Source organism: Vicugna pacos, chromosome 23, assembly GCF_048564905.1.
Source record: "Vicugna pacos chromosome 23, VicPac4, whole genome shotgun sequence".
Classification (NCBI taxonomy): Eukaryota; Metazoa; Chordata; class Mammalia; order Artiodactyla; family Camelidae; genus Vicugna; species Vicugna pacos.
Window position 1 is genome coordinate 27,202,268 of NC_133009.1, and position 27,529 is coordinate 27,229,796.

The following is a 27,529-nucleotide window of genomic DNA, read 5'->3' on the forward strand; positions in this document are numbered from 1 at the left end:
AAAATGAATGCTCAGTGCTTATCTAGAACAACAATGCACCATTCAGAAAAGCCCATAAAGTGTCTATTTCACTCTTACTTTCCAGAACCACATAAATATCTTAGTAAAATGTTTGAGGTTTATTTTAAACTCGTATCGACTTCTTTCAAAGCTCTAGATTATACTCCTTTTATCTTTCTTAACACTTCAGTTTCAATTTGCTTTTGAATACATTGCAATCTAGAACTAAATTATCACAGACCCATTGACTCATCTCCAACTCAACTTTTCTATGCTATAATTGGGGACTGAATTTTATTAGATAAAACAAAGTTTAATTCATTTATTTATTTAATTTAAATATATTTACCTATTTAAAAAAATACTTTTGAATTGGCTCTTTGAGTTTTTTTCCCTATACAATTTATAAAAGAAAAAAGTGTTGAAAGTGTTACAGGCATTGTATAAACCATTTTTAGTATCATTTTAGCATTATTTCACTATGATACTAAATATAGAACAAGGTGGATATATAAACAGATATTTTAATTACGTTAATATAAGAAAAATATATTCAAAATAGCTTTCAGTGGATAGTACATTTTAAGTGAATGGTAATTTTTAAGATGATTTTTAGGGTAATTTTCTAAGATGAGGATATGTCAAATGTAATGAGAAAAAACAATAAATATGATACTAAAAGGGCTATTCACACACAAACATAATGAAATCTACATAGTCTATGAAAGAGATGTAATAGAACACCTTTCTGTTTAGCGATGATCTAATTAACTGAAGCCAGTTTAATATTTCTACAAACTTACAAATTAAAATGGTAAAATGCATACAATTGAACTAGATTATAATTTATCATTTAAAAATATCCACCTGAATAACTGCTACCAGCTATTAACTTTCCCCCTATTAGAAATCTTTGATCTCTTTCCACATTTGCATGCACATGTATACACAGGCTAGATGGGAAATGCAAATAGATCGGTAGACATGATAGCTTTCTTAAATGATATTTTGCAACCTATATGGAGACCTCCTCATGTGTATTCTCTTTGCAATTTAAATCACATATAGATAGAAAATATATTTTAATTGAATTTAAAATATATCATTTAAAATCTTCAAGGTGTCAATATTTTAGAAATTAATTGAATACCTTTGGCTAACTTTTGTCAATGAAAACAGTCCAGCCCTCCTCAATCCCTACAGGAAGTAAATATATTTCTATTAATACAGTGTTCATTTAATCATTATTTCTTTAAGTAAATAAAACAACCTTAACTCTCATCTCAGTTGCTGTATTTCATTAATTCACAAGCCGCCTCGCGAATAATGGTTTGTTGTTGATTTTTTAAAAATATTACTATCAGCCACAGAAGACAAAGTAAACCCTCAGGGACTATGACATATTTTTCCGTTTTCACATTTTTTCACAACGTAGAAGGGCTACTGCCAAGCTAGCTTTTGGGACTTCATTTTCAGCAATAATTTTCTAGAGTGACCAACACTATGGGGAAATCTGTGCTAACTGTTTAAAAAAAAAAAAAAAAAAGAAGCCTACAACTGAGTTATTTGCAGTACTGTCATGCTAACATTCAACTCAATAAGACCCAGGAAACCTCAGGAGAGGACTCCGCTAATAGCTTCTCACTGACCTCCCTGCATCGGGCCCGGCTGCTGACTGGTGGCCCAATGGTGAATACAGCAAATGAGGTGTGAAAGCACTGATTTTTTTTAAAGGCTATGATTCTGACTCGTCAAAAGGGAAAAAAAAAAAAAAGGCAATGAGTTATATAATAGATATATATTTTTCTTGAATTCCCCCCTTCAGACCTTCCATCATGGGAACTTAAGCATGACCTAGAATATTAATTATGTCAGGCTGAACAACGAGCAAATGTACCATTTGTTACCCAGTCACCCTTAGCATTACATTAATATTTTGAACCATTCCATATTTCTAACAATCTATCAGTTGGCTCTTTTCTTCTTAGTTTCTATTCTTATACTGAAGCAGTGTACGAGAAAGTCCTTTAAAAAGGCAACTGATCTGAAAACAAATGGATATACTCGTTATGTTTGGAGCAGTCACTGCTTTATTTCATGAAGAATGTTTTTACGGTCATTTTCTACTCACACACTGACCTTTATTTTGTAATTGCCTGGGGGAAGCCATAGTCTAATTTTTTTTCCCTTTTCTCTTTGTTATTGAGGTTTACTTTAAACACAAGTTTCTGGCAAATAAAAGGAATCTGAAACAGGACCGTGCACGCCTGTAATTCCCATAGCACCATTACCGGTGCTTCAATTTCAGATTTTATCAGATGAGAAACAGTAATTCCTCATGATTTCAAAGTAACTGCTTATTCCAGGAATGAAAAACTATTAAGGAGATAGGGTGGGAGGGAAAATTCAAATTTTACTTTTGCAAATACAATTACACAGCAAATGGGAGTCACTGATGGCCACAAAAAGAAACAAAACTGAAATAGAATTTTTTTGCCCTGTGAGTCAGAATACTGTGAGAGAGAAGCAGTTCTCAAAGGGCAGCTGGCTAAAATATGTCTGGTTGGTTCTAAGTTTTAATAAAACATGCTTAAAAAAAATCAGACATTAGGCAAGCACAGAAGATAGTAGAGACCCTGAATAACAAGAAAAGTGAAAGTAGGCCAAAGAACTGTGAATGAAATATTTGCTGGGGTAGGGACTGCTGAATCAACACTGACCAGTGCACTTCATCATAATTATCAGGACATACTGGTGCCAGGGGATTTATAACAACCCCACTCAGCAAATAATTGCCCTGCTGTTAGGAGATAGTCAGTGTTAACACACTGTCACAGTCCAGCGTTTAGTAAGATATTCTACATTCGATTACTCTTGCTGAGAACCGAAAGGAAACAGGGCCATTCCTCAGATACAGATCATAGTCATCTTAACCTGCGGATACAGCACTCCAGGAGGAAAAACAATTCCATGGAAACATTAAGGATTCATAGAGAATATATTTAACTATCTAAAGTGAGATTTAAAAAAACTAGTATTGACTAACAAATGTTTTTTCTCTTCTTTCGCTTCGCTAAAAAATAAATTTTTGAAGTGTCTTCAGTCAGATTATAGAGGGGTCACGTTAAGTGTAGACCCCAGATGCAGCCAGCTTTATTAGTTTCACAAGTGATTTTTGTAAATCATTTTGATATCCTAATCAATATTAAGGTATGTTAAAATATTCTCATGAAATGTTGATTAAAATGGAGAAATCTGAATAAGACACCATCCTCTATATAACTAATTTAATTCAATAAAATATTGAGCATCAACTAACTTAGAAAGACACACTTGGCTCTAAGGTGGGTACAGAGATGAAGAAAAAGTGATCACTCCCATCAAGCCGTTCTTGGTGGTGGGGGAGGGTGTGATTAGGAGAATGATTTTGTGATTGGCAATAACATAACTGACCTGCAGTATAAGTGTCCTGTAATAACTGTTGTAAAGGAAGTATTCACCAAAGGTTATGGTAAAGGTATGCATCCTTTAGAAAACTGTGGGAAAAGTATGTGGATTTATTCTAAAGGAAGAGAGATAGTCTAGGCTAAGGGAAGGGTAAAAATAAAGACATATTTGTGGGAAAACATAGGGCCACTGTTCAGCGAACATCACTTTGGCCAGTTTAAGCATGAAGCTATAGTCAGATGAGCTTGTGAAGATAAACTGGGGCAAAATTCTAGAAGGCTGCAAGACTGCACTTAATTCTACATAGAAAGGGAACCTCTTGATTTTCACCCTCTCCTTTAGAAGGTAAACTCTTTAGCCGGCCCTACTGGTGCATGAAGCCCACAGAAATAGACCCAGAGGAAACACAGGCAGAAAACATAATTTAAAGGGACACAGCAAGCATCCAAACCAGATTCAGATGTGGCAGGGATGTTGGAATGATCAGATCAGGAATTTAAAACATCCGTGATTAATAAGTTAAGGGATCTAATGTTAGTAGACAGCATGCAAGAACAACGGGCACCGTCAGCAGAGATATGGAAATTCTAAGTACGAATCAAAAAGAAATGCCAGGGATTAAATAAAAACAGAAATGAAGAATGCCTTTGATGGATTTGTTTGTAGACTAGACATGGCTGAGGAAAGAATCTCTGAACTAGAGGATATGTCAACAGAAACTTCCAAAATGGAAAAGCAAAGCAAAAGAACTCTGATGAAAATGTAACAGAATGTCCTAGAATGGTGGGACAACTACAGAAGGTATACCATCCATGTGATGGGGATACCAGAAGGAGAAGAAAGAAAGGAACAGGAGAATTATTTGAAGTAACCCTGACTCAGCATTTCCCCAAATTAACATCAGATTATCAAATCACTATCAGATCCAAGAAGCTCAGAGAACACCAACCAGGATAAATGCCAAAAACAACTCCTACCCTTCGGCATATCATATTCAAACTTCAAAAAGCAAAGATGAAAAGTCTTGTAAGAAGCAGAGGGGATAAACACCTCACTTATAGTGGAGCAAAGATAAGAGTTACATCCAATATTGCCTCAGAAGTCATACGAGCAAGATGAGAATGGAGTGGAATATTCCACCCAGAGTGAACTCTAATATAAACTATGGACGTCAGGTGACAATGACTGGGGGAGGGGGGGTGGCGTGTAGAGAGTATAGTGGTCCTTCAGTATCCTCAGGGGACTGGTTCCAAGATCCAACCTTCCAAACCTATGGATACCAAAATATTTGCGTATATTGCATAGTATGTGCATATAACCTGTACACACCCTCCCTCTGTATACTTTAAATCATCTCTAGATTACTTATGATCCCTAATATTATGTAAATACTTGTAAATAATTGTAATGCTATTTAAACAGTTGCCTGTGCACAGCAAATTCAAGTTTTGTTTTTTGGAACTTTCTGGATTTTTTTTTCTGGATATTTGAATCCACAGTTGGTTGAATTCATGGATGCAGAACCTGAGGACATGGAGGACTGACTATATACGGCAACGTCTTGCTCAAAATTGCTATGAATCTAACACTGATTAAAAAAAAAAGCCTATTTTAAAAAAGTTTAACACATGCTTAACATATAACACAGCAAACTCATTGCTGGGAATCTGTACAGGAGAGACGGAAATATATGCCCACACAAGGACTTGTCTGCCAATGTTTATAGAGGCATTGTTCATAGATGCCAAAATTGGAAATAATCCAAATGTTAGTCAACAGATTAATAAATTAACTGAATATAGTTACTCAGAATAGAACACTAGTCAACAATAAAGAAATGAAATATTGATACCTGCTATAACATGGAAGAATCTCAAAAACATTATGCTAATAAGAGAAGTTAGATGCAATGCCACATACTGTATAATTTCATTTATGTAAAATGTCCAGAAAACGCAAATCCAGATAAAGAAATGTGCAGGGGCACGGGGTACATGGAAACACCTATGCCTTCTGCTCAATTTTGCTGTGAACCTAATACTTCTCTAGAACAAACTTTATTAGAAAAAAAGTAATTGGCACCACCAGCTCTCAGTTTCTTAAGCCAAAAACCTGAGAATCATCCTCGATGGTAAGTGATCTTTCCCCACCCCTTATATTCAACCCACCAAAAAATTCTATGAATTCTTTCTCCAAAATGTATCTTCAACCCATAGGCGTCTGTTAATATCCATAGCCACCACTCTTGTTCAAGCTTCAAACTTACATTTAGTCTCTGTCCATCTGCTCTGTTTTGAACCCCTCTTACTCTCTACAGGGAAGCCAGAACAATAATTACAAACAACAAAAAAATTGTTTTAGCCCCTAAAAGACTATAAATGACTTTTCGATGCACCTAAGAAAATTGAACGTAGAAAATTGAACGTATTCTCGACTAAGTCCTTTTTTCTGTTCCAAGCTCATGTAAGCCACTCTTACCATCCCTCACACACACCACCCATGTTGGCTTTCTTTCATTTCCTCAAAACATGCCAGGCTCTTCCATGACTCAAATTCATCAAAAATGTTCCTTCCATCTGCTTCCTTGCCTGGCCAAATTATACTCATCCTTAAAAATTCACATTAAACATCACTCCTTTAAAAAGAACTTTGGTGACCCTAGACACATTGTCCTACCATGTTCTTTCTCTTAAAGTTCCCTGTTCATTTTCTTCATGGCACTTATAACATTTCATTATACATATATATGAATATTTCTTCTTCAATGTCTGTCTCCCCAGCTAGAATTTAAGATCCACCTGGATAAGCATAGCACCCATTTTCTTGATGTTTACATACTTAAGTTTGTGGTTCTCAACTCTGGCTACAAATTATAGTCATTTGGAGAACGTGAAAACTACTGATGTCCAAGCCCCACCCTAGACCAACTCAATCAGAATCTTTTAGGTGTGTGTCTGGGCATTAGTTCAGTTTTGTTTTTAAAGAAGAATTGAGAACTCTGGTTTATTACCCACCTCAATACCTGGCTCAGACTAGACAACCCATGTTTATCTAAGTAAGTGATGTAAGACCAGAAGTTTGTAAAGAAGGTGAAGCTTGCTTATTCAGAGGTAAGAAAAAAGAGCAGTGGAAACAGAAGAATGACATGACTAGGGAACACTTTTTAGGAAAAGAGACAAAAGACACTGATAACAGGTTAATTAAGAAGAAGATAAGAGAATGTGGAGTTACAGAAAAGCTTGCTTCTAGAACCCCAGCAGTGAGATGGCAAGAAAACCAGCTATGGAGGAATATTAACCTCTGTTTGGGGGTTATTAGGACTGAACTTCCCACAACACATTCAGGTTGAAAGGTCCAGTGTGCTGTTGTCAGGGTAGGTCTGGAACTTGGGGAAGAGGTCACAGCCAGCAACTGGAGTGTTTTCTGAATAAAAATGGCTGAAGCTGTGAAAATGGATGGAGTCACAGAGGGGGAGAATAAAGACTGAGATTTTTTTTCCTAGGGAAAAGTCTTAGGAGTGTGTATATATAGCAAGTAGGTGGGAGAAGAGACGCTCATGGATCGAAGGGCACTGGAAAGAGGAAAACAGAGAGGGAGAGGAGGCAGGACACAAAGGAGAAGATGGTTTCCAGGAGGAGGCCACTGAGGTCAGATGCCAGGCAGAGGTGGAATAGCATGAGAATGCTGCGCACAACTGCAATGGTAATTAGAAGGGGACAGGGGACCTTTGCAGAAGCCAACTCTGTTCCTATGGTAGAAGTCATATCATAATTCACTGACTGTGAGGAAGGAAAATAAAGTAGAGATGGGTTTCAGTTTCCAAAATACAGCAATCTCATGATGACTCAGAAGATCTTGGAACTGAAAGAATATATATATTTTCCCCTAGCCAGGATCTCCCTTTAACTATATTGCATTTTGAAAAACTTCCTGAGAAAGATTTCATGTAAAAGACTTTCTGGGAAACCTTCCCCATTAAAAAACTCCTTTATCTCTTTATCTGTAAATGCCAGGTCATTATTCTACTGATCCCTGCAAGAACTGGATGAAAGCTGCTTGTTTTCTTGCTTAGGTAATTTCTCTAGGTGTGCAGCCAACCCCGCCCTCCACCACCACCACCACCACCACCACCAGTATGGCTTCATCTACCTTCTCTTTTGTTTGCTCCCTGGGCAGTCTCTCCAGATTTGGCTATGATTCCTGTGTTTTCATTTGAGTGATAGCCTGGATAGGTTATAAATAATTATAAAAACTTTAAATTCATGTTGACATGAATGCATACCCATTCTGGGAATAGACCATTCTGCAGGGGGCGAGGAGGGGGGAAGCCCCTCTGATGGTAACACTATTTGGCCACAGTATAATTTTAGCAGAGAAGTAATTTTTTTGAAAAGAAGTCAGTCAATCAATATTTTGATCAAAAAACTGATCTGGTCTAAAATGAATAATAGTCTAGTCTCTGTTTTTTTGGGTGTACTATTGGGTTGTTTTTGATAAGTTTTTATGCATTTTTTTCCCAAAATTTGAGGAAATAATACCTCCTTTATGCTTTTTAATCCATAATTCACTTTCAGTCTGTTACAACTGAAATGAAGAATAAGTACAGCAACTTAAGCCTCCCCAGAACAGGAGATAGTTGGATCAAGCAACTATGTATCTATTTGGTTTTTGGTCAAATTGATTCTGCCTAAATAATTTGCTGCTAAATTAATCACTGCTCTCCTTCCTATTTTCTAGTACACTCACCCTCAACTCCTCTTTCACTCTCCCCAGCAGCCCTGAGTCCCGTGCCTATAATCCTTTCAGCCCTGCCCTGGGGACCCCCTCTCCTGTCCAGGCTAAACCACTTCCCCAGGCCCTCAAACTTCTCAATAAGTACATTCTCTGCCTTTTAAAACTGTAACTGAAGCTTCCTTCTCTAGAGCACCACTTCCCTTGCAGCCCCACGGACCAAACATTTTAGCATCCCCCTGTGTCTCAATGGCCAGGGATAGATTTGCATCATCTCGGGTCCCCAGTGTCACTTGCAAACCAGGATCCATTCGCTCTCTTGCAATCTGAATATCTCTTCTTTTGCCCCCCACCTCTTGTGGTTATTACACACAGACTCGCTGGTTGCTCCCCACATTCATGAAAGCCTTTGGCATGTAGTTCAGTCCTACCAGGTGTTCTGGCATAACTGGGTGACTTCATATGCAGAAGGGCGACCATCCCAACAGTTCATCGCTCTTCGATTCCTTCATCTTCACTGACTTTCACCCTTACACAGTGTTAGCCACACCACACACACCCCCATCATCCAGAACTGCTCTGTGTTAACAATTCAATAGACTTAAACATCAGTATCTCACTCTCTGAACACAACTTTCTAGTCTACTCGTTTTCTCATTCTTATTTTTGCGAACCATAAGACTGATTCCCTAAAGATCTCAAGTTGAGTGATCCCTCAAGTTCTTGCTAATCTATTACCTCCTTTTTGCCCTCACATTTTCCCCTACTAATCTGAGTCACATGGTTGATTATTTTAATTACTCTGGGTCTTAACATCCACTATCCTGTCATATCTACCTGGCCATATCTCAGGTGGGAATCCATTCAACTTACGCAGTATAGCTTAGTGATTAATTAATTAAATCTTAATTCCCACCTCTCTCTCTTATTTTCTCTGTGATCTTGACCTGCATTGTTTAACGTCACTGTACCATGGGTTTCTCCTCTGAAATAGCAGAACTGTCTCATCAGGTCATGTGTAAGTTTATATATGTTAATACAGCCAAAGCACTTCGAACAGTGCCTAACACAAGGATAAGTTCTCAATAAATGCTAACTTTTTTTAAAGAGGTAGTATCATGTACTCATTGTGACTATGAGCCCTGGAACTAGACCACCACATACTAACACCGACCTTGGGTCCTTGCTTTACCTCTTTGTGCTTCATCCATGAATTAGGGATAATTGTCCACCTTACAGGGCGGTATATGAGAATTAAGAGAGGTAATTCATGTGAAGCAGTCAGAAGCATTCAATACATGTTAGCTGTTGTTACTATTACCCTGCATGCTTCCGAGCTCGGGCTGCCGATACCACCGGAATAAACCAAACAACCAGGCAGGCTGGAGACGACGTTATTTGTGGACTTCAAGTCTAGCTGGTCCCTCAGAGCCACTAAACAACCCTCTGTTTCTGATTCTTTTCAGGAGTATTTTAAGAGATCAACCAGAATATTGAAGTCCTCAAACATTAATTACTTCAACCTCAACCCTTCCCTGCAGAAGTACCCATATACCATCCTACACTTATATTCAGTTCCCTTCCTGACTTAGATTCAGTTCTCGTTCCATCTGCTTCAGCCTACAACTTTATGCTTTGCGTCACATCCTTTCCCACCTTTTCTGGGTCTCTGCTTATTTAGTGATTTCATTTCTTCTGTATTTTCCAGCTTTCTTCTGCAAGAAGCTCTTTTGTCAACATGTACAAGTTTCTACTTTTCACCTCCTTGGTTAGATTTATTCCTAGGTATTTTATTACTTTGGGTGCTATTTTAAAGGGGATTGTTTCTTTACTTTCTTTTTCTGTTGATTCATCGTTAGTGTAAAGAAATGCAACTGATTTTTGAATGTTAATCTTGTAACCTGCCACCTTGCTGAATTCTTTGATTATTTCTAGTAGTTTTTGTGTGGACCTTTTAGGGTTTTCTATATATAGTATCATGTCACCTGCATATAGTAACACTTTTACCTCTTCTTTTCCAATTTGGAGCCCTTTTATTTCTCTCCCTTGCCTGATTGCTGTGGCTAGGACTTCCAAGACTATTTTGAATAGGAGTGGTGATAGTGGGCATCCTTGTCTTGTCCCAGATTTTAGTGGGAAGCTTTTGAGTTTTTCACCATTGAGTACTATGCTGGCTGTAGGTAAGTTTCTACTTTTCTAAAAATCTTTCTGTAACACTGTTTCTTCAAAAAAACCTATAAAGCTAGTCAGTGGGAGTATATATTCCTATTCCTCATGTTTTCACTGGCCTCTCTCTGCCCTTCACTATATCAAGGAAGAAGTGAGTTCTCAGTTTGGCACATCAGGAAAGGCGCTGATCCAGCCTAGTTTAGTCCTTTCCTTCCATTTCTTAAAAGTCAGCCCATCTATGGGAAAGCAAACATCCTTTGTCCCCATGTGCTTTAAGATTCACAAGGATAGACTGTTTTCCTGCTTTGCTTATGACTGAGAAGTAGACTTAATTATAAAATTAAGTAGAAGCAAGCTCACTACTGTAAAACTTCCAATCCAGCTTTCATTACTAATAAAACTAATACATTTGATCTTCATCTATCTGCTTTTTCTGTCTTTCTCTCAAATTTTTTTGGAACTCGGGCAGGGAAAAGCGGGTTTAGGCATTGGGCTCTTTGTCATCTCCCATCCCCTTCTCAGCCAAGTTTCTGCCCTGACTCTTCCATAACAGTGCTTGGGCAAATACCGTGCCTAACTTCTGCCATTAACCAGACTGCCATCTCAGATGGTGCTGAACGTACCAATAATATAGCTTTAGTTTTATCATCTGGGACATAACAAGCCCAGCTCTTTCACTGACATGAGTACTCATTAATTGAAAGAAGCATTAGTAGTTAGGTCAAGAGTGAGATAACAAAGACATTTGTATTCTTATAGCTATCTCTTGATCTCAAATAATATATGATCACAAAACAATGTGTAACTCAGTGTTGAACAGGATTTCTGTGGTTTCAGAATTTCAGCTGATCCCTAAAGATGAAAATACTTAATAGATGACAAGTATCCAGCCTTACTCCTCTCTGCATGGCTCTTTTCCTAACAAGACAAACGCATGGTCTAAAAGCTCCCAGAAGTGCCCACGAGGGTTTGCCTGCCTTTCTGTGAGAGGACCCAGCATCTTAGACTTAATTGTCTGCCTCCTGATGTTTAAAGGAAATGATTAGCTCATTCACACAGGATTAAAGGCTAATGATACTGAATACGTTGTCTACCAGATACCTTCAGAGAAAGAGAACTTTACAGATGGGACTTCAGCCATCATCCAGGAAAATATTCTTGAGGTAGGACCCTTGCCGCCCCCTTCAAACCATACCATAAAGAGAAAGGATGGCTTTGAAGACAGCCAGATCTGTCTGAATTTCAGCTCCACCCTATCTAGTTGTATAAACTGATCTGATTTGGGACATAAGGAATTTTAAAAATTACTAGCTTCCCCTATGCTTATTCATTGTATATAAGATTTGTCCTTTAAAAAACAACATAAAGTATATTCAGCAATATAGAGCTCAGTTACTAAAAATTATTATAGTTTTCAAAATAATCATTTTTAATAGCTTTTTAATGAAAAGAGCTAGTAAATAATTGAGATCGAAATAAAAGCTGTCTTTCTTATTTTGGATCTAAAATTATTATAAATCAGAATTAGGAGACATGTATATAAACTATTTTTTAGTCAATTGATATTACTTTGGTATTAGAAATTGGGGATATTAGAATGACATGATTGCTGTCTTTTATGAATTCACCTACATCAGACAGAAGTAGATGTAACCATAATACCAATGGTAAAAGTTATATTGAGACATAGAGGGAGAGAAAAAGGAATGACTCTGCCTTGGAAGGTCAGGGAAAGCATTCAGATAATAGTTGACAGAGAAGCCGATTTTGGTATGGCTATATAATTCAGAATACAGGTGAAATACATTGAATCATCTTAATGAAGTGAGTTCAAGAGTAATATAGATGATCACAAGTTAACTTATGCACATAGAGCATAAATAGAAATAATGAATGGGATCACAACAAAATTATATTATTGTAATGATTCACAGTTTATTTCAGTGGGATATTAGAACTGAAATTATATGCGTATGTGTATGTATGTATGTATGTATCTACCTATCTATGGTTTAATTTAAAAGTAAATGGGAAACAAAGCCAAATAAATTTAAGGAAAAAATTTGAAACTCAACTCATTAAGGAGACTAAGCATCCTGAAAACATAACTTGTCTCCAAACCAAGCAAGAGACATCCTTTTAGCCAGTATTTCCTTTCAATATAATAATAGCTATTAAGACATGCAGCTTATTAATTTTAGGAACAAGAGATATTCACAGATTCAGATAAAGAGAAAATTTTTCCCTTTTCTCTCTTCTCCACACCTTCCTTCCACTTCCTCCTCCTTTATTTTACTGTCTGCTGTGATACCGTGTGGGTAACAGAACTCATTTTTGACAGAAATACTCCCAACTGTCAAAAGATAACAGCAGGCAGAAACAGCAATCGACAAGCTATACAGAAAACTTGCCACTTTACACTAAAGTACTTAAAATCATGCTTGTCATTCCAAAATGAAGATAATTTTATATTTTTTTAAAATAAACAATTGTAATTTCTCTTTAGTTGTTTCTCTTGTGACTGTAATAAATACATAAAATATTGAGCAAACTTTCCTACATCTTTTAAAACATTTACCTACTTCATATTGCATAAAACCTTAGGTTGTAGATGATTTCTCGTGTTGGACCATAAATTAAACTCAAAAGTTAAGAAATATTCATGTTTTTTATGGTTATCTTAATGACCAAATCAGCGACATTAGTCAATGACTGAGTATCTTAATCATTGACTTAGTTAAGAGTTAATTTTAAGGAAACATTTGAAAGTATAGTTGCTTTCCCTATGTCCCTAGTTTTAATATGAAGGGTATAATGTGTTTGATAATAGGGTTTAAGGCCTGGGGAAAGAGGTATGGAGAAAGAATAAAGGAGGAAAGAGAAGGGAAGAAAGAAGATGAATTATGTAAAGCCTGAGTTTTTAAATTTGGCCCCAGATACTGTGTTGAAAGGTTTCTGACGTTTTCCAGCCCCAAAGAGTGAATTAAACATTAAGGATTTAGGGAGAGTAGGGCTTGTCTATATAAAGTTATTCTTGTGGTCTCACAGAAGAGCGAGAATGAATCATGAGCTGACAAACCCCACCTCCTCATTATGTGTCAGTTATAACAGCATCTAACTGCTCTTAATCTAAAGTATTTCTGCAGTGTCCTGAAAATAGAAAAGTAGTCGTAATAACAGGAATGAATCTTTAAACCTGCAAAGTATTACAGACCCAGTGATTGCACCTGGTCTACGTAGAGCATGGTGTAACTTCCTCATATATCTAGGTTTTGGATTTCATTATATTATTAATATAAATAGTGATATCAAAAGGAACCTCCCCAAACTCACTCTTCTCTAATCAATGAAGAAATTGATGATTGATTGTAATTAACTTACCAGCAACCTTAATTTTATACAAAACCAAAGGAAATAAGCCTATACTAGCTAGCTGTCAACTGCCTTACGTAAAATGTATACAATGCAATTTAACATACGCTGTGCTGGAATACAAGGGGAAGGGAGGGATATTTTTACACCGAGGTAGGAAATGGAAACTACTTCTGTTACATATTTTGTCCTAAATCTTTTCTGCCTTGAATTTTCTATTAAAACTTTAATGAAAAAGAATATGAAAATGAATATATGTATTGATGAATAAGCTTCAAGCCCCACAACACAGGAATCTGCCCCAGGTCATACGTATAAGGAGAGATTTATGTGTGTTTGCTAAAGAAAAAAATTTTTAAATAGCTTTTTAAATGTAGCCTTACGGAAAAGAAAATAATTTTTAAAAAACTTTTTAAATGAAGCCTTACTGAAAAGAAAAAAAAATATAGAAGAAAAGCAATTACGGCACTTTTATACCTAAGTCATCTCGCTTTTAATTAATTTTGATACTATTTTTATGTCTATCTGCATTTTTGAGTCGATTTCTTAGATGCGTGGTGGTTAAATGATGGCAAGAAGAGAAGAGCAGAAAAGGGAGTCATTTTGGGGACCCAATAAGATAATTTTTTAACCACTTCATCTGTCTCTTCAAAGAGTACTGACAATGGACAATTTTATCCCTTTCATACGTTACAGGATAATAAAAAATATAATGTTAAAGAGGAAGGAAATAAAATGTAAAAGTTAATAGCTAATTCATTCTCCAGGGTAGTTCAGTCCTTGGCCTTTTCTGAACAGAGATTGCCAACGGTAACTAATTATGTGATGATTTGGTGATGCGGACTGTCCACTTGGGACCAAGAACGAACGACCAAACTTGGAGACATGCCTCTTAAACTATGGACCCAAAGATCGCAGGTCAGATCTTTATCTACTACATACTTTTCCTGAAAGAATAAATCTGCCAAGTGTCCAGAGGGAAAATGAATACCAAACAATAGCATATCCGTCACCAGAAAGATAACTGCTACTTTATAGAATATTGTGAGGATAAATATAATAAAAGTGCTTTGTGCTAGTCACAGGAAGCTACCATAGAAATCTACAATATGTTCTGGCTTGCTTCACTCTTTTTTATGCAGGCACTAGTTTTTCTCTATCTTTGTACATGAACACACTCAGAATCAGTTCCGATGTTCTTATAATTCTAAGTCATTTTAGAGAAAGGGTAAAAAGAACACTGAAGGTAACTCAAGGAGCAGTACAGAACCAGAATGCTGGTGTTTTCAAGAAGGATAACTGGTTGGTGATAAACCCACATGAGAAAGAGAGTCCAGGAGAAATTAGGAAGGAACAAAATTAATGTTTTGAAATAAAAAAATAAAGTGGTTTTGAGATAAGGATCAAGAAGTCTAAAATGAACCTGGGAGAGTCATTACAGGTGTATGTTTTGACATCACACTTGAATTACATAACCACTGCTGTGGAATACCATTGCTTGAGGACAATTCCTTATGAGACAGCTCTCCAAAGGTACTTCCCAAATATGCCATATATGCAAAGACACACACACACACACACACATACACACACACACACACACACACACACATACACACAGAAGGCAGATGCACACTGGAAGGCTACAATTCTTCTGTTACTTCATCACCTCAAATTAAAAGCGAGCAATCACATATTAGGTACTTAATATAGGTAAGGCATGGAATCTTCCCACTTATCACACTGGAAAAACAGAGTTGAGGGCAATAAATGATTTGGAAGACTTACTATATTTCCTAATTTATGTATTTTTTTCCTCTTAAAAGATTTGTTTTATAAAGATGTGGTCCATATCAACAGACTGCCAATTAATTATTGGTATGTCAAATTTACTTTTTAAAACTGATATTTTCCTTCTGTACATGAGTGTGATTTCATATCATTTTGAAAAGAAAGTAGCTGAAACCATTTGTTTCTCTAAAAATTAAAGTAGTTAAAAATAAAATTTTATCAATATTAATCAGAGTATGGAGTCTTTTAAAAGAATCATAAATAGCTGAAAGTCATCTCAGTGTTGATGAGAAAATTTGACATACCGACTAAAGGAAAAACATTGCAAATTACATAAGATGGAAGATATTACATGAAGATCACATGAAAATTACTTCCACAAAAAATGTGTATAAATTTTAATTAACTTCATAAGCTTTCATTTTACCTTTAATTTGAATATGTATAAATATGCAATGCCAAAACTAAAATAAAATACACATAGTTTTAATATACTGCGTTATAAGTATATTTTGTATTTATTTATCCTTTTTTATTGGCACATTGAAATTTAAAAAACAGGGTAATATGCTCACTAATCAGGAAACTATTGCTGTGTATAATTTTAAATAATAACCTAGATTTCTAAATGCTTGTTTTTCTCATTTAGAGCTTGAGTTTGGCATTTGTATCTGTCATTTTGCTCATCTCCAGGAGGATGCTGAAAAATTCTGGCAACACTTCAGAGGCAGTGTCCTTTAATGAATCCAACAATAGGCCTTTGCATGTATCTACCAGTAGGTGGAGCAGACAACATAATTTATTACCCAAGAACAAGGACAAGGGAATGAAAGTCTGTTAATTTGGAATAAAACAAATCTGCAAATGAGATTTTCTTCAAAGGAAATATGTCCTATGTGTGTTAGATTTAGTTTGACTGGTTACTGAATCAAAATAAATAACTTTCTTAAATAATCAATCTTTGCAGAAAGATAAATTAAATTTACAAATGGAAGCAGTGTTCGTATTTTACGTATTCAAATCAACTAAAATTAGCTTTCTTTTCATAAAACTTTTACAGGGACAAAGATTTTTTTTTTGATGTGTTCATTTAATAAGGGCGCTAAACCCAATCCTGTTTTACAGGTGATGGGGTGCATAACAAACAGTATTTTCAGGGAAATATAATTGACTAATCCTATTATGTCTGTAGCAACAAATTAACCTTATTACTACTAGTAAATGGTGATTGATTATTTATGCAAATAAGTTACCATGTTCAGCTTTCTGACTGAAATAAACATATACAAAAGGGGCTTTAATATGACTTGAACTTTTTAATTAATAAACCCTGAGGGGTCTATTAATTCACTCATTGCAATATTGGTTATTTACTTGTATAATTCCTATTAGTGCTAATATATTTGCTTGCATAAAGATGAGATAACTAGTATCAGTAAAAATTAGTAATAGATTTTTGAATTATTTTAAGATATACATCAGATTGGTACTAAAAACAGGATTAAAACTGACTTAAAAACTGTGTTGTCAGTATGAGTATATTAGTAATATCAACATAATCATCCTAAAACTATATATTGAATAACATAAATTAATTTATTATTATCTATATATGAATTCACAAGTATAATTTTAGCTTACAAAATTCTTCACCTTTTCTGGAGCATTATTTGTCTGAATTAATGTTTTATTTCAACTTGTCTAAGTTAAGCTATAGTAGAATTATGAAAATTTAATATGAAAATCAATATTCTAGAAACTACATTAACATAATTATTGAAATCACCAATGAAATAGTGTTTTTCTCTTAGCTAAAATACTGCTAGAATTATTCCTTTTAAGTAGCTCAACAAACCTTTTTCTGTCCTGATACACTTCTAATAAAAATTATTTTGATTTGAATATTTATTCAGTAAATTTTTAAATACCTGCATAGACTGAGAGTCAAAACTGAAACAAGCATATCAAAATAAATACTCAATTCATATTTGGCTTTTGTTTTGTACTTAAATTTTTAAAATGTAGCCCACTAATCATACAACTAAAATGTTTATATTGTTATGGATTTTATAATGAAAAGTGAAAATACTTTTGCTTTTTGATTTTAAAAATTGTCTTTAAATTATTGCCTAAATATCTAGAATCAAAAGACCTTGGTTTGAATATCAGAGCTATTACTACTAGTTCTGTGCCTATAAACCAGTCACATAATTATCTGATTTTCAGTTTCCTTGCCTGTTAAATGAAGGTAACTGAGCTATCCAAATTCAAGTAAATATTAAGATAGCCATCTTATTAACAGTATTGTCATTTAGACTATCAAACAGAGGCCACAGGCACAGGACGTCTGTGTTCCAAACGTACTCTGCCAGCCCAGTACTTAATGCGGTTTTGAATTTGGATGCCTCTGAGGATGGCATTCAGTCTCAGATCTCACCCTCCACCCCTGGGACTTGACTTGCCCCTGTCTGAGGACATCTGCACACGTCACTCAGCCAGAACTCTGACACTGGACTTGAAGTCCGTGAGAAAGAATACAAACCAAGAAATTGCTACTTTCCTGCCTACAGCTCAAGTAACAAAGTATATCTCAACCCCCACCCCCCAAATTCATGCTTTTTTTAAACTATACTTCTTTGTGAGCAGAATATTCTACATGCAACATATCTGGCAACCATGACAAATCTGAGGTGCTAAAATCCTATCACATATCAGACAAGACATTTCTAAGTATTCCAAATTCTGCATTTATATTTCTATACGAACACGGATTGCTCAAGCAGTTTTGTGAAAAACTGTACTTAAAAACTTGCATCGGAATTTAGAAAAGATGAAAGAAGGGTTTTAGTTTCAACCTGAGCTCAATTAACAGAGGAAACACGAAAGCGGCCTCCGCTAAGTAACTTCTTGGTTCTTGATCCAGTCCCAACACACCAGGAAGCCACTCAGTATGGGTTTGGAAAGCGGAGTTATATGCTTCGTGTTGTGTTAGCACCCTGCTGGCTTGGACCTTTCTGCCAGCCTCGCCCGGGGGGCCACTATGAAGCCACTGTCACAGACGAGTCATGGTGCCTGCATGCGTCTACACAGCGGTGCGAAATTGAACTCAAAGTAGTGTCTCTGTGACAGCTTTTCAACAAGTCATGTCCCATTCAGCCTGCTAGCTTATCTCTGTCAGGCTGGGGACCCAAGCAGCTGACACGAGCCGTCAGGGACAGGTAGACCGACCTGCTTTGTGCTCAGGAGGTAATGCGTCTTTCGGGCTTGGTAATCTCTTTTCTTCTCTTCCCTTTCGAGGTCGGCTTTCTTCTCCTCTCTTTCCTTCATCTCTGCAAACTCCTCCAGTGCCTCCCTGCAGCGGAACAGTGTGCAGTTATTCATGATACCAAAGTCACTGATGAGAAGCGAGTAAGTTTTTGAGAAGCAACCATCATCCACATCCATCAAAATCACTGCTGTAATCGATCTTACTGGCACCTTCTAGGTGAATCTTTGTAATCTTCAAACAGCATTAAGTGATTTTTCAGTGGTTAAATTTTGAAAATCAAATGCTACTTACAATTAGTTCAATAGCTAAGGAAATCTATCAAATGCAAAGTAAGAGAATTACTGCACTTTGACTGAAGGGTGACTATTTTGGACATACTTTAATGTCCTAAGAAAACATCTGAGTGACTGATTTCCTTTAAATTTTGTATTTACAAACCTCTAATTATTTTATATACTAATAGGCCAATTTAAAAAGTGTCATGGGTTTTTACACATCTCCTTAATTTATTCTAAGTTTTTTTCAGTTAACAGTTCAAATAGTATCAACAAGGTGACATATTATCCTGTACATGAAAGGGTGACATTTTGTTCAATTATATCAAAACTTAGAATAAAACCTGAATTGGGTGCATAAGATCACAACTTTCTAAGTATAACAAATTCCATTAAAATAATGAAACTTTTCATCAGCAATATGTGTGTTTCAAGAAATTTAAACAAAAAAAGCTCTTAATATATACTGTGTGAAAAATACCTGCTAAATAGAATAAGACATTATCAAATTACAAAGAATACATCCTTTATTTTCATAGAACAAGTTTAATTACTCATGTTAAAATAATGTCTGGAAATGATACTTTATTCTTTTAAAAAATAGATAATGTAACTTAGTGTCTAGTTCTTTAAGTACCAAGCAAAATCATCAGAGCGCATCCCTCAAAGATAGCAAGGGAAAGTAGAGGGGGAAATTCCAAAAAAAAAAAAAAAAGATTCTCACTTCTACTTCAATGACTAGAAATATTTTTGTTGCAATTTTCTGTTAAAGGCTAATACAATACTCCCTACAAGGTTACTTATGAAACACACTGACGTTTAAAAATCACCATGCTATGCTATTGCAGCAGACCTACTTTTTTTCAACATAAGATTAAATTGCAAAATAAATGAATTACTTGGAGTGGCATGGCCCTCATTTTGCCATCCTTCTCTTGAAAATTGCTTATTAATATGAAAAAAGGAATCAGAAAATAGCCTGTTTTACTTTATGCATAGTGTTTTGGGGGCTTCTGCACCCACAGAGTGGGGTTGGCTGCACATCTAGATTGTGCCGGCAAGCTGGCACAATGACCTTTCTGACCTGCATCTCAAGGCTATTATTAATCGCTAAGTAACCTGGTAAAGCCAAACAAATTTGTTTCCATTGAAAGGATCTCTATCTGTGTCTGAGAATTTGTTCTGTACCAAACAAACCTCATTAACTGTGTCCATTTTTGACAAAGAACCAGGAGTTAGAGGGACTGGTGACCTTTCTTTGTCCTTAAGGTACAAATTTCAAGACAGTTACATATGAATAAATGAGAATTTTTACCAGGAAAATATAACAATCATATGTTACATAAAAAAGTGGATACATTATGAATTTTAATCTTTACTTTTGATATTATATAAAAAAATAAATATATCTTCTACAATTCCTCTTAGAAGTCTTTAAGATAGTTGAAAATAACCAATGAATTGCCACGGTAAGGATAATTACTCAGATATGCATGTATCCAATTTTATGTTACTCCAAAGATAAGCAGAGTAATTTTCTGAGCAATCACAAAAATTAAAAAACACATCTACAAAGAGATCTGACATAAGAAAGAAAAAAGGCCCAATAAAATTGAACACATAGATGAACAGATAAGGTACCAAGACATAAACAGGACCTGGATACAAAATCAGGGGTGGAAATTATTTGAAGTAGTAAAAACAGTCCATTTTCAGGCTATGGAAATGTAAAATTAAAACAATGTGTACTTGGGGAGTTTGACAAGGAGAACGGAAACAGAGAGGTGTACAAGAATGTCAGTTTCCAGTATATAAAGAAAACACAGAGTAAGCCTAGAAGGAATTGGAAAGCCCTAAAAATAAATTCAAGAAACTTCACAAAACACTAGAAAAAATAATCTGGGATAATTTCAAAACACAAAAATTATTAATAAATTCATACAACTATTGAAAAAATCATTCTTATGTTCCTAGCTTATTTATTGCCTTATTGAAAGTATACAGTTGTACTGAATACCACAATCATATTTATGTTAAATATTCTTTGTTAAATGACCAAGTAGAAGACGCTGAATAAATTATTTATCCTTGAATTACATGCTTTTGTTATAGCAATACAGATGAGGCTATGGTTTAGTGTAAAGGATACAGCAAAAATTATGAGCCCATTAAAGATTAAATGATGGATACCCATCGTAACTAGGGTTCCCTACAAAAATATAAAATTTACCTATTTTTTAATCCAGCAATTTTTTGAATGCTTTTAAAACACTTAAAACATTTTCTCACAGAGTTTCAGGTTGTTATGAATATGTTTGTTTATTTCAGGTGTATTGTTTTATTTCTATCCTCAAAAAAACCCCTGTGATATTTATGGGACAGGTACAACTTTATAGGTATAACTCTATACTCTATTTTACAAATATGGAAACACATAAAGAGATCAAATAACCTAGTCTGAATAATGAATCAGTCAATGGCAGGAATGGAATTAGAATCCGTAGATTTGCAGATTCTCTAACTCCATATCAGGCTATAGTCATCCTTATACAACAAATACCATGCAGAAGATATTCTTAGTCAATGACTCACACATATTTTCTTTTACTTTATGATCCTGTTTTCTTCTGTATAGTTAAAGAAATTTGGATAGGTTCCAAGACTTTCTGCATCAGTTTTTATGTATACAAAACATTTTGTGATATTAGTTTAAAAATAAAGGTAAAAATTACTGAAAATTTTGTAAAGCATTTTACATATTTGAATATATTTTGCTAACACTTTTTAGAATGATAATAAAATATTTACATATTCTAATAATGATAATAATAATAAAAATAATAATAGCCACTTGGAGGCAATATAATAGAGCAGTTAGACAACACAGACTCTGAAATGACCCCTGGTTATAGAATCTCTGCTGTGCTACTTACTGGCTGTTTCATCTTTGAGCCTCAATATCCTCATCTGCAAAGTGCAAATGCAGTATCAGTATCATCTGCTTCACCAAGCTATTGTGAGGATCAAATAGATTAATCTGGGTCAAGCACTCAGAGTAATGGCTGGCACATCGTAAGGTGCTCCATTAAAGAACGTTTCCTTTAAGTTGGGTCCTGGGCTACCTGCTTTATCTTCTCAACTAAATGTGTCTTTCATGCTTTCTTAAATCCCCTCAACGATTTCCTTCTTTCTGTCTCCTGATTAGTGTGCCCTTTGTGGATGAAATTCTAGAGTGCAGAGCACGGAATCTGGCTTCCTAAGAGCCACGAGGCATGGGGTAAACCTTGACCAGTGGGAAATGGGAGACAGAAGAGAACCATGCAAATACATTTCCCTTTTTTCTCTCTTCCACGTGCTGCTTTGAGAGGTCTCCTTGCAAACCGCGGGGACACCTGTGTGACTAAGGAAAGCAGGCACACAGGCCACGCTAGGTGAAGTTGCTATGGGACGTGATGTGAAGCAGTGGCCAGGGCTGCCGGAGCTCACCATGTCACACCCTCGCTATCGGATCAAAGCCCCCAGTCTTACAGCCGCCATCAAGCTGCATACCGCTGGGGAAAATCAACTGTCCCACCCCAGGTTTTGTCACCCTCTCCCCCAAGCCGCATCCAACGACTGGGACTTGAAGGAGTACACAGACCCATACCCATACTCTGTGTCAGTGTGGCACGACTGTAAAGGCCCATCCAAACCCCAGAGCTTCCTGAGACGCACTGAGACTTCCGATGCAGTTCAGCTTCTCCCCGCCTTCCTCTGCCACCCGCTTAGAGACGTTACTCCCTAGGGTGCTCCCAAAGAACACTCAGGAACCAAGTCGTCGTCTCAGAGTCTGTTTCCACCTATGACGCTCCACTCCCCCTTTTCCTCACCCTCACTGCCCTGGGCTAGAAGCACTCAAATAAAGCATCAGCAGTTTAATCCTTGACTTACATTTCGTTTCCAAGAGGTTCCTGGCTAAGACGTATACTATCCCTCGTTTGATCCTTTCACAGCCCTGTGAGGCAGATATTACCCCTCCCATTTCATAGATCAAGAAATGAGATTCTCAGAGGTTCAAGCTCCGCCCAAACCCTCACACTAGAAAGGGGCAGAGTCAGAATCTGAATCTAGGTCTGACACCCAAATCCATGCCTCTTAGCACAACACAATACTGAGGTGATACATTTTGCCCCATCCAATTTTTTTTAAATATTTTTATTTACTTTAAAAAAATTTTAATGGAGGTCTTGGGGGTTGAACCCAGGACCTCCTGCATGCTAAGCATGTCCTCTACCACTGAGCTATACCCACCCCACTAGCCAATATTTTATTTAAATATCCATAGACCTTTTTCTCTGAGAGGGTAACTTTGAATACTGTAGCATCCATATTATTTTCTGAAAGTCCACAAAAGGAAAAAGCGCTCTGTTTGGGGAAAGTTTAAATGAACTGTCCCTACTCCTCATCCTCATATCGTAATGTTCTAACTGGGGAGCTTTATGTGGCCACGGGAGACACACAGTTTTGCGTTTGCACCGCACATGTCCTCTCTTCCTTAACACGTGGTTTCCGCTTGCTAGTTTCTGAGTATGTAAAGAATGTTAACGTACATCATACTGAGGTATGAAAAGAGACTGAAACTGAAAAGATGCTTAAAAGCTAATTAGCACAAGGCAACTACAAATGAACAAAAAAACCCGCAAGGCCTTTCCGATCTGGATGGGCCCTGCTTATCTCCCCATCTTGCTTCATTCCACTCTCTCCTCTGACTACTATGCTTTGGTCACAATGGCCTTATTCATTCCCTAGCAGACAATTTACCCAATGACCCTACTTCACTTCCTAGCAAACAGTTTACCTCAGGACCCTCACTTACATTGTATTTTCTGTCTTGAACTCCTGTTACAGCAATCTGAATTTTCTCTCACTGTTAGTCTCACTCATAATACTGTAATTTTGTTTTTTCCTCTATAGAACTTAACGTTTATAACCACGTATGTATGCATATACTCGCTTATTTAATCTGTCTCACCCACTGGACTGCAAACTCTATACAGATCATGGCTATTTTGTCCATGTCTATTTGTATGAATAAATTAATAGATTTTTACAAAGACAATCCTGGACAGCAGGACCATTACGGCGGATATAGTTCCTGTTGTAAAGAATTAACTCTGTTGTCTCCATATAAGGATGGAAGTCTGTGCATATGAATGATGATGACAACGTAAGAGAAGTGACTACAAAAAGAAGCACATGATTCTATTCAGTTCTAAGCCCAAATGAAAGCTAATGATTATTTCCTATCATGCAATAATTCATGTCTTCTTGCCTTGCACATTTTCTTTCTCTTGTCATAACGACTCTTTTAAATTGTTTCTTGATTTGGTCTAAGGTCTGAGCCAAATAAGAAAAATCATCTATTTTCATAAACTATTTTTTGAGGAAAAAGAAGCACTCTCTTAAAAATTAAATTATTTTCAGAAACAAGTAATATTTATAAGATGAAAAATACCCACACTCATAATTACAACTTGGGAATTATCTCCTTCTATATATTACTGACTGAATTATTCACATTCAATATTTGTTCAGCAGACTCACGTAATACTTTATTTACCGTAATAACAATTATTAAGATAACCACCTATGCTGTTCAGAAATAAGCTATGTATTTTGCCATTCTGTTTGATTTTATTTGTTTCAAAAGATAGCACAAAAAATGTGTTTATAAATGTCTACTTTCTCTTCTAGTCCAGAATAACAACAACAACAACATCAAAACAGGAATCTCTACCTTTCCCTCTAAAAAGGCTTCTAGGTCCCCTCAACACTAATTCCTCTCTAGCTGCCCCCACTCTCACAACCCCTCACTTCCCTTTCATGTGTCTGCTGCATCCTACAGCAGGTACCACCTGTAACCATGCACCACTTGTGCATCCCCCTGCTACGTGCTGAGGTCCAGAAGGTGAGGGTTGTACTCACTGGTGTGCCCCTCCCGAAGTATTTGGCCTAATACCTGGTACACACTAGGGGCTAGCCTCCTTTTTAACTATTTCTCAGCCGATTACTAGTACATTTCATCACGTCTGATGGTTTAATTAGAAGAGGGAAGAAACTGCATTGAGAAAGCGTCTCTTGGGAAGGGGGTTAGAACCCGGACTCTGGCTCTTTGCCAGGAACAGTGATACCCTTCTGTTGTAAGAAGCCTTTAAAATAAAAATTCTGAATAGCATTAGTTTTTGCTGTGGTATGTTATGACATTAAAGTGCTTTAGTTAAGTTTGTTGCATGTACTTATATTTTATCTCTAATAATTGTCAGCTCTCAATAAGTCCACATTAATGTAACCAAATAAGTAGACAATAAAAGAAAAAAGGGAAGGCTCAGCCTAAAATACAAGCGAAAATAGTAACCACAAAGAAAGCAATTGCATGCTTGGAGTTGGTGTGTGGCATCCAAAAATATTTTGAGACTGATAAAACCCTAGAACAGGTGATCTGGAAGTCATTAAGACATCCAAAACATTTTCATTTGAAATAAAAGCTTCACTTTAAGTCAGTCCAATCATTGAAACCACTTATTTTATCTACTTGGTTACCTAGGCCCTGAACTGTTGGACAGGTACTGCAAATTTCATCACGACAGTGCTTTAGAAAGGGAAAATACAGTTTAAAAGCGAGCACTCTGTAGCATACAGTCCTTAAAACTCAAGCACTCACGCTGCTCCTGAACTTCACACTCTAGTCTGAAATCTGGAGTTGAGAATTTCACTTTTTGGAAACAGTTAGAAAAGTCCTCTCATTAAACATTTTTAAGTTATTCTTGAAAATCCTTTGTTGCAGTATAGATCAGTTTCTCTTCAAAACATCTAACCTACTCTGAGTTATTATCATGAAGAAAATTAATACTCATTTGTTTATTCAGTCAAGCAGTCATAAGTATGTTTAAAATACTAAAAGAAATAAAGTTGTGCAAAGCCCAGTCCCTGCCTTCAAGTAGCTTGCAAATTAAACAAACAAACAAACAAACAAACAAATAAATAAAATAGACAGAGTACATCTAGGAAGAAATGCACAAGGTGCTTAAGTTCAGAGAGCGGGCTTCTAATTAGAAGGATCGAAAAAGGCGTTGGAGCTGGGAACTGAACAATGAGCAGGCTTTCAATGAAGCGAGGGAGCTGTGACCGAGGGGAGTGGTAATGAAACGAAGCTGGATTGTTCATAAGAAACTCCAGCTCTCTTTGGTAGACTTGATCCATCAACAGCAAAGGGGGACACGGTGCCCTTTGGAGCAGAAGAAAAGATTCCTGACCAAGGGTGATTGGGCTCTCTAAGGGTAATGCTTGTGAATTTGCACTATATAGACTAGATATTTTGAGAATGAAAAAGGTCAAAAGGAAGATAATGGTCAACGTTATAAAATTACAATGCCATGACTCCACTCTGACCATAAAAAGGGATCATCCAATTGCTCCATTATTTCATTTACCTAGTTTGCATGATTTTAAAAAGCAGTAAGATGCTATTCAAAGATCATTCATGAAAATCATTTTTTTTCTTCTGGCTCTTTTGAATAAACTTAGTTGAAAAGAATTTTTTATAGTATTCTTTCTAAAAATATGCACATATTTCACTGGAAAATTCTCTTCTTTTTGCTATTCTGGATAGTTTCTGTAAAAGGAAGTAAAATTTCATCTAACAGATATGATGTCAAATAATTGAGAGTGACAGTTATGTACAATAATAGGCAAAATAATAAAATACATTGACATAGTGCATTATTTTCAGGAGCTCCAAGTGCTTTATAGACATTAATTCATCCCACAACATTCCACTGAGGTTGGTAAGGGGCAGGTGTCATTAACAAGGTTCCTGTTCTCTGCGAAATGAAATGACTATACAGATGGCGACTTTGAGTCTCGGCATGGGGGTTTTCCTGCATAAAGGTAGACAGGTCAAGGCACATCACATTCTGTCTCCCTTGAGAATGAATCTTCACAGTGATTCATTCAGCTGCGGAGAATGAAGCTCAAGCTACTGAAGTTTTGTTTCAGGTAGAGTTCAGAGTTGAGAAGCTAAAGTTCCCACTTCATATGAAGAGGACTGCAAGGACTCACTTACTTTGCGTTTACTCCAAAGTCACACATTGTCTCTCATTTAAAACGTGCTAACTTCATTTTAAGGCAGAAATAACTGTGGCTGTTTTTGCATGCAATCCACTCAATACAGATCAGGGACATCTCTAAACTGATCTTGATGCTACTATAAAGCAATAACCTACTGTCAGATGATGCCAACGTATTTTCAAGCAGAATATCACATGTAACTTCAGAAAATTATCTAATGAGTTGGGGAAATTATTTATTGACCAATCATTTTATAATTGATCTCGGATATAACTTCCATATGAATGCCAAACAGATTCCCTAGCCCATGATTTGTTAGGCAGGATAAGAAGAGATTATAAAACAGTAGTAGAAAGAAGAGAGAGAGAGA

At 36.2% G+C, this 27,529-nt stretch overlaps 1 protein-coding gene across 4 annotated transcripts in view; it reads right to left on the reverse strand.

The window, feature by feature from the left end:
• The window catches only part of SPATA17 (spermatogenesis associated 17), a 136,044-nt gene that overhangs the window by 59,458 nt on the left and 49,057 nt on the right, over positions 1-27,529 (reverse strand). For all 4 annotated transcript variants that reach the window (XR_012063581.1, XM_072948732.1, XM_006203653.4 and 1 more), the window contains one exon: positions 18,739-18,862. Coding sequence is in view for 3 of the 4 variants with exons in the window: in XM_072948732.1 (XP_072804833.1) it covers positions 18,739-18,862 (124 nt within the window). In the remaining variant the exon portion in view is untranslated. The remainder of the gene's footprint in view (positions 1-18,738; positions 18,863-27,529) is intronic.